The sequence below is a fragment of the Drosophila serrata genome, unplaced genomic scaffold (genome assembly GCF_035046125.1).
Source record: "Drosophila serrata isolate PLE 108 unplaced genomic scaffold, ASM3504612v1 contig_229, whole genome shotgun sequence".
In the NCBI taxonomy this organism is placed as follows: Eukaryota; Metazoa; Arthropoda; class Insecta; order Diptera; family Drosophilidae; genus Drosophila; species Drosophila serrata.
The window spans coordinates 707461-722843 of NW_028257127.1; the positions used below are offsets into that span (position 1 = coordinate 707461).

The 15383-nt window shown below is 39.5% G+C and overlaps 1 protein-coding gene across 6 annotated transcripts in view; it reads left to right on the plus strand.

Moving 5' to 3' along the window:
* The window catches only part of MFS17 (Major Facilitator Superfamily Transporter 17), a 105932-nt gene that overhangs the window by 47844 nt on the left and 42705 nt on the right, over window positions 1-15383 (plus strand). For 2 of the 6 annotated variants that reach the window (XR_015271073.1, XR_015271072.1), the window contains exons 4-6: window positions 12144-12313; window positions 12369-12487; window positions 13210-13439. Coding sequence is in view for 4 of the 6 variants with exons in the window: in XM_086830220.1 (XP_086686346.1) it covers window positions 12144-12313; window positions 12369-13439 (1241 nt within the window). In the remaining 2 variants the exon portion in view is untranslated. Of the gene's footprint in view, window positions 1-12143; window positions 12314-12368; window positions 13440-15383 lie in introns of all 6 variants that reach the window. The other 4 variants (XM_086830220.1, XM_086830219.1, XM_086830222.1 and 1 more) reach the window with 2 other exon arrangements.

Sequence of the window (15383 nt, forward strand, 5' to 3'; positions counted from 1 at the left end):
GATCGTCCAGCCAATAAAGTCCTATGTTTTCGCAAAACGGACTTTGAACGGCTGAATAATTTTATAAACGAGTTCAATTGGTCCGATCTATACATGTGCACTGACATGGCCGTTGCCGTGGATATTTTTTACAGCGCCATGAATTCATTTTTTACTGAATGTGTTCCGTTATATTATCCGCCAAGCTCGAATAAACCGCCGTGGTTTACTAAAGAGTTGAGCCGACTTAAAAATAAAAAATCTAGACTGTATGCTAAATTTAAAATCACCGGTTCTCAATCTGCCCTTTCATCTTATTTATCAGCTCGGTCAAACTTTACCGTGCTGAACGCGCAGTGTTATAAAAACTATTTAACTCGTTGCAGGGCCCAGTTCACACAGGACCCAAAACAGTTTTATAATTTCGTTAACACTAAACGTAAGCCTAAAACAAATCCTTCCTCGCTTTCATTTGAAAATTCTAATGCAAATAATGATCAGGCAATAGCCGATCTATTTTCTCAGTTTTTTCAAACAACCTATTCTAGCTCCTCGTATCTACACCAGACCTATTCCTACGACATACCCAAATCAAACTTAATTTTCTGTCCCAGCCTAAACGAAAGCTCTCTCCTTTTAGATCTTCATCGTGTCAAGCCAGTTTATTCGCCAGGTCCCGACGGAATTCCTGGCTGTGTGCTCAGGTATTGTGCCGACGCCCTGTGCTATCCCCTTCTGAAATTGTTTACCTTGTCCTTGGAAACCTCCCACTTTCCCATTATTTGGAAGGAATCGTTTATTATTCCTCTCCACAAAAAAGGTAGCAAATTGGATGCCAGCAATTATAGAGGAATCTCTAAGTTGTCGGCCATCCCAAAATTATTTGAAAATATTATCACCCCTCATTTACAGCACCTTTGTAGATCGGTTATTTCTCCATGTCAACATGGTTTTATGAAGCGAAGATCAACAACAACAAATCTTTTGGAGCTCTCTTCCTATATTATAAAGGGCTTCCATAATAATTGTCAGACAGATGTAATCTATACTGATTTCAGTAAAGCTTTTGACTCTGTTAACCATTCTCTCCTCGTTAGAAAACTCGATTCAATGGGTTTTCCAAGTGATCTTCTTAATTGGATCTCAAGTTATTTGAATGGCAGGACGCAAAAGGTCCTCTTTAAGAATAATTTATCCAATGTTCTAAGGGTTACATCTGGCGTCCCGCAAGGAAGCCATTTGGGACCCTTATTGTTTACATTATTTATAAATGACCTGCCCAAAGTCTTGACTAACTCCAGAGTACTTATGTACGCGGATGACGTCAAGCTTTGCGTGCAATACAATGACGTTGCCTGCCAGTCGGATTTACAAACAGATCTTAATAATTTTCAAACTTGGTGCCGTGTAAACTTATTAAACTTAAATGACTCGAAATGCAAGCTAATGACATTCTCTCGTGTCGCTCCTAAGCTTGCTACTTATACGCTGAACGGCTGCTCTTTGGAAAGAATTAATACAGTTGACGATTTGGGCGTCCGCTTGGACCCAAAACTTGACTTTATTGATCATATTTCGTCTATGGTGAATAGAGCCAGGGGTGTGCTTGGATTTATTAAACGGTGGTCGAAGGAATTCAATGACCCCTATGTTACTAAATCCTTATATACTTCCTTAGTTCGTCCTATCCTAGAATATGGATGCTGCGTTTGGAGCCCTCAGTACGGCGTCCATAGTAAACGCATTGAGTCGGTTCAAAAGAACTTTTTACTTTTCGCTCTACGCGGTTTAAATTGGGATGCAAACCAAAGATTACCTTCCTACTCTAGTAGACTCCTATTAATAAACTTGCCGTCCTTAGCCAATCGTAGAACGATGCTAGGGATAACCTTTATTTTTAACCTTATACATGGTGATGTGGAAAGTGCTGACTTGTTGAGTCAGCTTAATTTCCATGTACCATGTAGAACTACTAGATCCTATATCCCATTAGTGTTGCGCCACTGTAGGACCTCCTTTGAACTGCATGAACCTTTTAGAGTGCTATGTGCAAATTATAATGATTTGTACACACTAATCTCTAACGTAGATACCCTTCCTAAATTAAAATCTTTAATACTAACACACTTAGTAAGCATGCAAGCTAACAATCTGGCAGCACGCCGGTAGTTCAATTTTCCTCGTATTCTGGCCTATATTTTCCATCGCGCCTACTAACACCTAACCCTAACAGGCACGTGCCTGGTGTCATACGGGCCACTTGAATGTACTGAACTTAGTGCATCAACGTCCAAGAAGAAACTGAAGCCCCTTATTAGCGGATAGAAAATACGCTGTATATTTTTGGACGGACTCGCAAATTGTCCTGCACTGGCTAAAACAGCACTCAGTCACACTGTCAGCTTTCGTCGGAAACCGAATCTCCGAAATTTAAAAATGAACCGCAGATGGCCAGTGAATATTTGTGCCGAGTGCGAGCAGTCCGGCAGATATTGTTTCGCAGCCGAGCTGGCAGCATCGATGTGGTTCACAGGGCCGCAGTTTTTGACCCAACCATCGTCCCAGTGGCCAACCACACCGCAAATCATCGATATCGATCCAGCTACTGTCAAGGCAGAGCAACGAAGGAGCACAGACAGCATTCCTGTGACCAACAATCATGTTTTCCAACAGTTGACTCACATTAGATCATATACTCGCATTCGCATACGTTTTTCGCTTCGCCGACTTGTCAAGAGGAGCCAAAGGTGTCGATCCATCGCTAAAGCTGGAAAAACTTCGCCGCGCATTATTCAGCATCGTCTATAAGATGCAGCAACAGTTCTTCTTTGAAGATTTTCGCTCGCTGCAGAAGGCTAAACCACTAACAAATCAGATAAAGTACTTAACCCCATTTCTAGACAGCTCATTAGGAAATGATCTTATCAGAGTTGGAGGACGACTACAGAACGCTGACATCCCTGAATCTGAAAGGCTTCTTCCAAGGAAATAGCACTTTGCTTGGATTTATGTTCGACACTTGCATCTGAGGAATTCTCACGCAGTACCGTAGGCTCTAGTGGTGCTCATCCGTCTGGAGTACTGAATCATCAATGCCAGGGACCTAGCTTGTCGGGTGGTGCGCTCCTGTATCGCCTGCGTTCGGTTCAGGCCCAAACTAAAGAATCAACTCATGGGATCGCTTACTCTAGAACGAGTTCTGCCGCAGCATCCGTTTCAGAAGTGTGGCGTCGACTTTTGCGGACCGTTCAACACGTGTCTTCGGATCAAAGAAAAGGGTCAAACAAAGTCATACCTCGCAGTCTAAAGCAGTCCATATATAAGTCGTCTCGGATTTATCCACCAAGGCATTTCTTGCAGCACTCAAACGGATGATCGCCCGGCGGTCGATTCCAACAGGAATCTACTGCGATAACAGAACCAACTTCGTCGGAGCTGCCAACCATCTAGTTCTTGAAGATGGTTGGCAGAGATTTTTTTGAAAACAAATTAAAAATGCAAAGATTCTTAACACGCGTCCCTTGACTTCGCTCTCCGCTCCGCACGTACCCCAGGTCACTTCCTGGTTATCATCCACGATGACAACCTTGCTCCTCAGCGATGAAAAATGGGGCGTATTGAGACCGTTATTCCCAGACAGGATGGGCTAATCCATGTGGCCCACATTCGAACTAGCACTGGTGATGCTGCCGGCCAGTGCATAAGCTGGCAGTAGTGGGCATCACAATCTTGTTGAAAGATGATACTTTCAAGGCTGTCGGGATGTTCGGTCAAACTCTTTAAATTCGCATCTCCCGAACCGTTTCCCTTCGAATACACAATGTAAAGAAAAGCTCATTAACATGAATTTACCAAATCTCTGTTCTCAAGTTCTGCTGCTGTGAATACACGCCATTCGCTGAAGTTAGATTGCTTGAAACGCTTGTGTTTTGGCCCTTGTTTAATGAATTAAAATTAGTTTATGCACTTCCCAACTTGATATCTCATGCAGCACAAAAAACACTTTGTGCATAAAACAGAAACCAAATTGTATCCTATTTATATTAGGGAGAAAAGCTGAAACTCTCAAATCGCGTATTAAAGGGAGCATTCACGAAAAAAAAAATCAAAAAATCAAATCTGACACTTTCAAGCTGTGTCTAAATACCTGGAAGAAACGAATAATAACTTTTACACCGATCAACTAAAACGAAGCATCGGTTTGCAAGTAGAACTGAAAGGAATCGAACCTGAAGTTTCCCCCTCTGAGATACTAGAAGCCTTTAAAGACAATTGTTTCTTTGCCAAGAATGTTAGCAACACCATCAACAGATACAAAAAGCCGTAAACACTCTTCAGATAGTAAAGCCTTAAAGTTGCAGTTTTTATTGCATATTAGAATCATCATAAAAGAACCAGAGAAAGCCAAAGATCCTGTACAATGCCCAAGTTCTCAGGAGCATACCCACATCAAATCATATTCCACATTTCGGTCAGTGTGAGAGGACATAACAGAATTACTCAATTTTGCATACTGCCCTCTTAACAAAGAAGACCCCAATACAAAAATATGTAAACACTGTTAAAGATATAATACCACAAACTACAGCTGTGTGGTCTAAAAATAGGTGCCATGATCAGCTACGCGCCCATGTGATGTCCACGAACTGGCCTCCCTGCGCATGATTAGTCGCCTGGAGTGGTATTTATGAGTTTTTTGTTGTTGCTTGCAAATGTAGTTGCGAACATACATACATATGTATGTACTTATCGAAGAGTTGGCCGGCAACCGTAACCTCATGCCAGTGATGTTAGAATCAGATGGGAAACATATGAACACAAGTGCGGGACTTGTAACCTCATGCCAGGGATGTTAGATCCAGTTGGGAATTATATGAACACACGTGTGAAATTTAAATTTATTTTAATTTGACCAGAATCTAGAAAATAAATGAGGTGGTGCTGACAATAAACATTTCGGGCAATCCAATAAGCGCAAAGGCCCTTTCGGATCTTTTATTAGACCACCCGCCATTATTGATAACTTCTCTTTAAATCCCAGAAATCATCGTCCCTCCTACAATCTGATGCCGCACAGAGCTAACTGGATGAAATACAAAAAAGTATGCAAGTTCCCAAATGCGCTCTAAGCGGACATCGACTGCCCCACAGTTAAACTGAAAGATGTACTTGTAACAGCAATCAAGATTTCAAAACCACAACGGAAGGATTTTTAAATAATCAAATTCAAAAACAGCCTGCAAATTGAACAGCTTGTTCTGAAAAGAGGCGACTGAGACTGGGGTGGCATAGCTGCAGATAGCCTTGCTTGCATCAACGTCTTAATACAACCACTTTCAAACTAAACCGGGCTCTGAAGCAAGATCCAGTGAAAAGCATCCCTTGTGAAGGGCTCACACAAATATAAGTTCTCCGATTGAAACCGTCACCGCGATCAGAAATGCATTAGAATTCTGGGTCCGCAGCGACAAAGGTAGAAACATTTACCTCACGCCACCAGGGTGTCTTTCAGCCAATCTGTAACTGAGTTTTCATTAACACCGTTTCGGCCAAAAGAAATTACAGGTCATCGGGAACCTAAAACTTGAAAAAGCTCCCGGCAGTGATATAATAACTCTAAAAATTATAATTAAACTTCCAAACTATGCTATTGAGGTCATCTGTAAACTCTTTAATGGGATCATAAGTCTCAGCTAACATACTACCCAAGAAAATTATCTCTTAGTAAAATGTTTTTGATGCTTTCTTTGTGCCTGGAAAACCATTTTTTGTATTGTTGGAGCTTCTTCGATCATGTTTGTGCTTGTTCATCGTTGTGAAGCTAACTTCGGCACGCCGAAGATAGATAGAACTTCGTTGACTGGGAATCAATACAATATAAATGATATAAATTTATGTTAAAAAGCAATGAAGTAATGCCTGCCTTCATTTTATTCACATAACATATTATATTTACAGTTTTAAATTCACAGATTTGCATTTTTCCTCTATCTCTAACAACCGTTCCTGTGGGAGATATATGATATAGTTTTCCAATTTTCATAGAATTTTACACAAAATTGTAGAATTTATAAAATGGCTATATCTCAAATTTGATCAAATTCTGTTGAAAACTTAAAAAGTTATCATTTTTAATTGTATTAATTTCTCGATCATTCCTATGGGAGAAATTGGATATAGTAGTCCGATTTTTATAAAACTTTACACAAAATTTTAGAGTAATATAAAATGGCTATATCTGAAATTTGATCAAATTCTGTTAAAAACTGAAAAAGTTATAATTTTTAATTGTATTAATTTCTCGATCGTTCCTATGGGAGCAATAGGATATATTTGTCCGATTTTCATAAAATTTTACACAAAATTGTAAAGTAACATAAAATGTAACTTCTGTTTTTGTCGCTTGCAAATGCAGTGAATATCTTGAATGCGAACAAGGGCCCAAAATTGATCTTTGCACAAATTATAGTGCTAACCAAGAGCTGAAAATTTCACTTAAGATCCAGGGCCGCCCCTTTTCCAAGAGAAGGAAAAGATAGTCTGAGCCGAACCAAGTCTTGAAGAGGGCAGCCTACACTACGCCAAGCTTCCTCATAAGACCTCGGATGTGCTATTAAGAAATTGCTGGCCAGTAAAGGCAACGCTCCGCCCAAAATGTCAACAAAGACGCTCCGGCGAGCAAGCGTCAACACGGGCAGGCCCCCACCCAAAGGAAAGAAGCCGGATAAGAAGAGCGATGAAAGACGGTACACGCGCACATACACGTCGAATCGCTGTTTGCACGGGATGGCTAAACGAGGTTGAAATTCCGATATGCATGGATGACCCAACTCTAAAGTGCCTGAAACAAGCGATCGGCCAGATGGAAGAGTTGTGGGATGAAGCTAAAGTTGCTACAGCGACAAAACCCCGACGTACTGCATATTGTTAGTCCACTACGCAAGCTAGGAACCAATGCGCAGACCTCTAAATCTTTAAGGAAGTGGACTAAACGCTATGAACTACAATGTGTTCTATCCGCCATCGGTAAGCAGAAATAGAACCTACGTACTCGTACGGAAGGGTGTACACGCTAACCTTATGCTTCATTACATCTGGAATGACTTAACGGTGGTGATGCTGGAGAGCAAGAACATGCGCCTTCTTTCCGCTACATGCTACATGCTACATGCTTCATGCTACATGTTAAACGTCAGGAGAGCTCCACCGGAGAACCTCAGGAGCCTGGTAGAAGCCAAGCGAACAACTCCTTAATAACCTGACTTCAGAAACTTCGGAATACTTACTGGGAAGAGTTCAAGACGACACCCTCAACAAGATGGGCGACTTGTCCGGCCTCGGAAGACATTGAAAAGTCCCTAAAGACCCCCTCCAAGGAATTAATAGACGCGTACCACGCATCATGCGCGATGTCAATAACTAGGAAGATGACAAAGCCACCGTGGTGGAATAAGGACCTCTTGCTCCGACGCAGTAACCTCACGGAATTTTTTAAAATCGCAAAACAAGCAAAAGATTTTATAATTAACTAGCTGTACCCTGCCACGTTTCTCTGTGGCATATTATGGTTAAGAGGGCACTTCTGAATACATCAAGGTTCTGGCAAAATCATCTTCCTGGCATAAGGTGAAGAAGGCAGTCAGAGTTGTCGCTGGCGGATTCAGGACTCTTTCTTGCACATTTCTTTCTGTGAAATAGACACGTTGACCATTCTCCAAATGGACTGCCAAGTGAACTAAAGCTGGATAGCGTTCATGAATGGGGAACGAAAAAATTCTCCATGCAGCCTCGTTGCTGCTTATGTATCTTCCAGCCTGGTATTGAGATATTTCATCGACAACTCGTACTGCATTGTTGTCACCATTTTCTGCCTGAACACCAAAAACTGCCATATCGTTGCCTTTATTCACGTACTTGCAGATATATTTAATCGATTTCACGGAATTGCAATATTCTACGTTGATGTGCGCTTTGTATGATTTTGACAATAGTGGTGAGTATGGAACCACCCAACGATTGTCTACCTCAATATCACCAATTCTCATGTTTAAATTTGCCGAAGTCCCTCCATCTTCAGTTGACCGTCTCCCATACAGAGGATATCCATCGTCCCCTGTTACGGTGTTGGCTGTAAATGCTCGACGATATCGCTTGGAACACTTCCCGTCTACCATGCATGGTGAACATTTGAGGTTACCACATGGTTGAGGGTACCACATGGGCCATGGATCATGTTCTTGATGACAACTTCATCCGTATCAACCTCGGCCCGTGGAATCTCAGCACATATAACATCGTCGATTTTATCTGGAGTAATTTTATCATACAGCCAAATCAGTATGTGCGCATGCGGCAATCCTCTCTTCTGCCATTCTACTGAATACATCCAGCACCGCACAGATCCAAAAACTCCATGTTTCACATTGAAATCCATCAGTGACTTGAACTTTTGTCTGAAAACACGGGCTATGATGTCATGCCTATCCCTATACGATTGTCCAGGAAATAACAGCTGTACTATCTCGTCCCAAGCTGGATTGCATGTGAAGGTGATAAATAAGTCTGGACGGCCGTGGCAGCGAACATATGCCATGGCATTTTGAGCATATTCATGCATGTGGCGTGGACTACCTATGTATGAGGATGGCAAAATCGTGAGCTTTCCAACGTTGGTTGTATTACGGTCATTCATCACAGCATCCCGCATATGTATATATTCATCGGACCGAAGTTTCGTCTGATTCAATCGGAGGAACAGCAAACGTTCTGTTTAAATTTTTGCATGCATATCGACAATGTATTGATGAAACAACTGACGACATTTCAATATATGATTGCAATCGGTCCTCCGAACCATTAACCTGTATGAGTAAAAGTTCATCGCGCTGCACTTTTTATTCGTTTCTACACCATTGACTGGATCTATCATCCCAGAAGATTAGTGGATACTGCAAAGCATCGTAACAACGGTGAGTTTCTACGACGTTTACCAATCGATCGTTTCGTCGATGGAGAACAATATCTCGAGGTTGAAACTGATCCCCGACTATGACAATTGCCACTTCGTCTATAGTTGGAGCATTATATCTCCTGATCTGTTCTCCAGCAGGCGTTTTGTCTGCATGAATGACAATTTTATGGGTATCCGAAGGCATCATATCGATTGCTGTTTTGAATAAACGCACCAAATTGTTCCGTTCGTGAAAAAGCTTCTGTAGCTGCGAAATAATGTGCCTCTTCAGCGTATTTAGGTATTGATTCCATAACGTGCATCTACTTCATTTCCATCATCACCAAGAAGAAGAAATTTGTGTTCGCTGTCTGGGAACGGAAGCAGGGAACCGGCTTTATGATAGATTTGTCCTTTGATTTTAAAAGTTGGCATGAATTGCGCAGTTATAATTTCCGCACCAAATGACGTCATTTGAAAGCAAGAGTTTTATTTCCTAATGTTCGACAGGAAATGCTTCGATTCTGCAGTAGATCCAGCGAATAGAGAGTGCAGAGGCTATGGTGGTGTTTCAAGTTGAGGCAATTCCACTTTCCCGGAAGCGCAACACATTCGATTCGAGCTGTATTCAATAGTTGGATTATATCTAAATGCAAGACGATTGTACTGCAGGTTTTGATCTTCTACAAGCTGTAAACGCGCTTCAGCTACCCTTGCCCTGTCGCGTTCATTATTTTGAGAGTGAATCAAATCGATTGCTGCAGAACGCGACTGCCTAACTCTCAATCGTTTTCTCTCAAGCCTATCTGCTCGTCTTTCTGCTGATTCCTCGTTACTTACTTACTTACTTACTGAACTTAAGCAAAAAAATAAAATTTTTTTCTCCAATTCCTTATTTCAATTTTTTTTAATGTTTGACAGGAAATGCTTTGATTCAGCTGGCTGCCTGTAGAGGGCGCAGCAGTAGAAGCACGGGGAAACGCGAAAAAAGTGATATATTCGCAAATGCAGATAAGCTATAAACATTAAAAGTAGACAATAACCGAGCTGGAACCTCAACGCATGTTGTCTAAAAATTTGGGCTTAAACGGTTCAGAACTTTTCAACTTTCTTCTTTCAATATGTTTTGAATGTTTGACAGGAAATGCTTTGATTCAGCTGGCTGCCTGTAGAGGGCGCAGCAGTAGGGGCATGGGGAAACGCTAAAAAAATTGATATATTTGCAACCGCAGATAAGCTATCAACATCAAAAGTAGACAATAACCGAGCTGGAACCTCAACGCATGTTGTGTAAAAATTTGGGCTTAAACGGTTCAAAACTTTTCAAGTCTATGAAGGATGTAGACACGAACAGAGCATTTTTATATATATAGATGAAGAATACAAAATTCTATTCAGGGATAACAAGAAATACACAAGACGCAAAGAAAATCTTGGATAAACTTCTGCTCCAATATAGATTTGGCCCCAGATAAATCTAGATACAGGAAGTTGTTATCGAAGCAGAGACGAAGGACAGTAAACTGATGGCAGTGATGAGACACATGTTTCACCGATACCAGGTGATACAGGTGACCAAATAAGCGGGCTATATCCCTAACCACTCGAAACCATAGTAAGAATTGATAGCCTAGATATCCACGCGCAACTGACTGCAAAAATGTCTGCACAACGCCTAGTAGCAGCAGGAAATATGTCGCTACTAGGTAGATTACGTTGATTACGTGTTGCTTCCAACTTCTATTATCTATGTGAGAAATAGAATTGGAGAATTTATGACTTGCCGAGCAATCTTAGACTCGGCGTCTCAGTTAAACTTCTAACTTCTTGCCTAGCGAACCAGTTAAATTTAAGTCATAGAAAATCGCATAAACTATTCTCTGGGATTGGTGAATATTCCATGAATTCCGATAAGGCAGTCGACATTCTAGCGCAATCCAGGGATGCAAGCTAACGTGCCTCATTCTCCGCGGTCTTGACTCATGGTATCATCCATTATCAGCCCTAGTTCAATATAAATGCAACATCATGGACAATTCCGCAAAATATATCGCTCGATGATCCTTATATTAACCGATCAGAACGAATAGATCTTATAATTGGTACTTGCCTCTTTTTCGAAATAATTGCTACGGGCCAAATTCAATTGGATAGCGCGTTGCCAACACTTCAGAACATCAAACTTAGTTGGATCGTGTCTGGAGGGCTGCCGAGTGCGTCAACTCATAAGTCTGTGATAGCTGCCATCATCAAGGATCCTAGTTATCATTCTGATGATGAAACAGCCAGCTGCCTTCTTGGCTATAAGAGCCATGCATCAGTTCCCTTATGATAAGGAGGAATCATTCCCGGTTGCAGCCAAAAGTGTTCGTAGAGATTTCCATGTGGATGATTTAATTCCGGTGCTGATTCAGTTGGAGAGGTGAGATAAATTTGTAGCCAGGTGAAGAAACTACTAGTCGCGAGGGCACTTTCCAATACGCGTGCCCCTCACTTCGAAGTTTTATGGGTGGCGGCGGCCAAGGCGGCCATTACATCGATGAAATGGCAGTTTGGGCGCATAGAGAAAATCATTCCTGGCAGGGACGGCGGCATCAGAGTTGCCATGGTCCGTACTGCTACGGAAAAGTATGGAATCATGCGCGCATCGTCCTCTTCTTTATCTATTGCTCTCTCTCTTCTGCCGCCTTATCTATTAAGCTAAACTACATTGTAAGCTCGCTAATATAAAATTGAAGACAAGCGTCCGATCCGACGAGATTAAAAAAAAGACACAAATACGGCATTAAAACTAACCTATCGTGCATTAATTAGTTATTGCCAAAGGGTGGCAAATTCGTTGTCTCTCCACAAACAATCGTGTTAAACCAGTTTATTGGCCAGGTTCCGACGGAATACCTACCTGTGTGATTTGGTATATTATCATTAAAAATCTTCCATTCATTCGTTATTCCTCTACACAAAAAAAAATATCGGAGGACAAGGACAGGCCATCCCAAAACTTTTCGAAAATGTCATTACTTCACATTTCCAGGACCTGTGTAGATCAAATACGAGATGTAGTGTTTTCTGAATTTAGTCTTACAGATCAACTAATTCAACTCTTATGCTGTCTATTTTTTTCGTGTTTCTTGATTTCAATAAATTTCATAAAACATAAGTATCATAAATTAAATTTTAACATTACATTAAATTTTATAATATATAATTACAGATAAAATTCCGGCTCGTTTAGTGCTATATTTTTTGTCGTGGTCTGGCTTTCTGGTCTCTTTTATGATGCGAAATGATATGAACTTTGCACTGGTCGCAATGATTTCAAATGATAATTCAACACATAACCAATCTGTAATCGGATCGCAATCGCAATCGCAACCAGTTTTGGTAATATTATTCAAATTAAAGTACTTTTGACATATATATAATCTTATGTTTTTAGCGTGGTGGTACTGAAGAACAAACATCTATAGTTAAATCCGTCATAATAAGTTCGTTCTATTGGTGTTACGTATTATCCCAGGTGGCTGGTGGAGTGGCCACAGAAATGTTTGGAACTAAGTGCGTATTTGGATGGTCACAGTTAGCAACAGCTTTATGTAGTATACTAATGCCGTTAGCAGCGCAATTACATTACATAGCTGTTATTGTTTTAAGATCCATTCAGGGATTTGCCTCTGGGTTGACATGGCCTGCAATGTATGCAATAGTTGGCTATTGGATTCCACTTACCGAACGATCACGATTTATGTCAAGTTTTCAGGGTTTTAGTATAGGTATTGGCCTAACTTACCCGTTGTGTGGGTTTATTTTATCAGAATTCGGATGGCCCTATGTTTTTTATACAACCGGCACCTTTGGTATTGGGTGGTGTTTATTATGGTATTTTCTAGCATACAATACACCTCGTGAACATCCACGCATAACTAAAGAAGAGTTAAATTACATAGAGCTAAACGTATGTAATGAAGTTAAAAAATTAAATAGAGTAAAAGTGCCTTGGCTGCAGATATTTCGTTCCTTACCAGCTTGGGCGATAGCTATTACAACATTTGGACGAATATTTATTCATTATATTTTCATTGTAAATGGTCCTACATTTATGGGAAACGTTTTAAAGTTTAATTTTGAAACAAATGGTTTTCTTTCTGGTATGCCATTTATTGGCTCATATATTTCATCAGTTTTTTTTTGTTATGTTGCTGATAAATTGTTACTCTACAAAGTTTTATGCCTTACTAATGTAAGAAAAGTATTTACAGCCCTCTCACAAATTATTCCAGGAATATTAATATATTTCATCGGCCACATAGATAATGTACACATATTGTTAACAGTATGGTTTATAGCGGTTATATTTATAACAGCATCCTATGCTGGAGCAATGGCTAATATAATTGATATAGCGCCAAACTATGGACATTCAGCTGCAGTTCTGGCATTTTGCCAAACAATACATATGTCAGCGTCATTTATTTCTCCGTTGACGGCTGGATTTATTGTAACACAAGAGGTAAAGTATACACCTTAGTTTTCTTACTAATAAGTATTATGTAAGAATATATATTTTTAGAAATAGATATTAAACAAAAAGTTATTTAATTTGTTCCCCTTTTATTCCACATATATTCACAGTAGTTGAATACTTACTTATGTATTCTTAAGCTTACATAGAACGCCAAACCAGTTTATCTGGCTTGCACCACAGTGTTGGTTTTTTCAACTGGTCACTGACAGAGCATATTTTCGTTTATTCCATACAGCTTCCTTATCTTGATTATTATAAGAAAAGGAGAATGAAGGGATCCTGATTGTCTGACTTTGATGTTAATTTTTTTTTCTCTTTTTCACTGTATTGCGTTTAACATAACTCTGATCTTCTGCGTATGGTTAACAAAAGAAAAATATGCAATGTCGGCACAATGTAAAGCGTTAGGAAAGATTCAGAAGCTTTAGTTTTAAATTAAATCGATGTCGTCTGTGCAAAACGATTGCGAACAAACAACTAAAGCTGTTTGCTTACTTATTAGTGGTACTGATCAAGTACAAACTAAAATTTATTTACAATTTAAATGAAAAAGCCATTCTTCGAAGTATAGTGGTTTCAAGGCTCCCTAGAATCCTCGTTGCCTGCGCGTATGATCCAGAGTCAGTTTTGATGACTGCGTCTTGATTAACGCGTCTTCGCTTGAGACATTGTTCTCTGTAGTGCCAGATTGTATGTTTCTCTCATGAAAACGCCTCTTGTTTTGCCTTTGGAGAAACGCTAAATAGCTTGGTTTCATTTGCGTTCCATCGATGTTCAGGAATCAGTTATGGATCAGTAATCTGGGATTAAGTGTGTTCCTCTGAATGCTCATGACTCATTACGCCGTGTTAAAAATAATCGGCTGGAACATGTAGTTATCGTCCAACTTCCTGCCAACATTCATTTGATATTCCTTATATGATAATTGAAATGGACAACTTTACGTTTACCTGAGAAACAGCTCGGATATTCTCAAATAATTTTTCTCCTTAAATTGTCCTAGCATATGTTTTTGACAAGATACTCCATCAAATAATTTGTTAATTAATGGGCGCCTCTTTTTTTTTAAAAGGCAGGTGTCAAATTTATTTTGTCCATCACAAAAATTACAGCACTGCGCACTGCATTCGTGGCTTCAATAATACAAAAAGAAATATTTAATAATTAAAAAACAAGAAAGAAAGCTAACTTCGGCACGTCGAAGTTTATACCCTTGCAGATAGACTTTTATGACTAGGAATCCATACAATATAAATTATATATATTTGTGTTAAAAAACAATGAAGTAATATCTGCTTTCATTTCATTCACCTATAATTATTATATTAACAGTTTTACATTCACAGATTTGCTTTTTTCCTCTACATCTAACGATCGTTTGTATGGAACATATTTGATATAATCGTCCGAATTTTGTTAAATTTGACACAAAATTTAAGATTTATATAAAATGGCTATATCTCAACTTTGATGAAAATCTGTTGAAAACTGAATAAGTTCGAATTTTTAATTGTATTAATTTCTCGATCGTTCCTATGGGAGGTATATGATAAAGTTGTCCGATTTTCATAAAATTTTACACAAAATTGTAGAATAATATGAAATGGCTATATCTTAAATTTGATGATGCATCTCCGGATGCACCCCACGCTTTAAACTCTGAGTTTAGTGATCTTGTTTATAATTATATACTATTGCTCTGATTTGAATAATTGTAGAATAATATGAAATAGTTATATCTTAAATTTGATGATGCATCTCCGGATGCACCCCACGCTTTAAACTCTGAGTTTAGTGATCTTGTTTATAATTATTTACTATTGCTCTGATTTGAATAATTGTAGAATAATATGAAATGGCTATATCTTAAATTTGATGATGCATCTCCGGATGCACCCCACGCTTTTAACTCTGAATTTAGTGATCTTG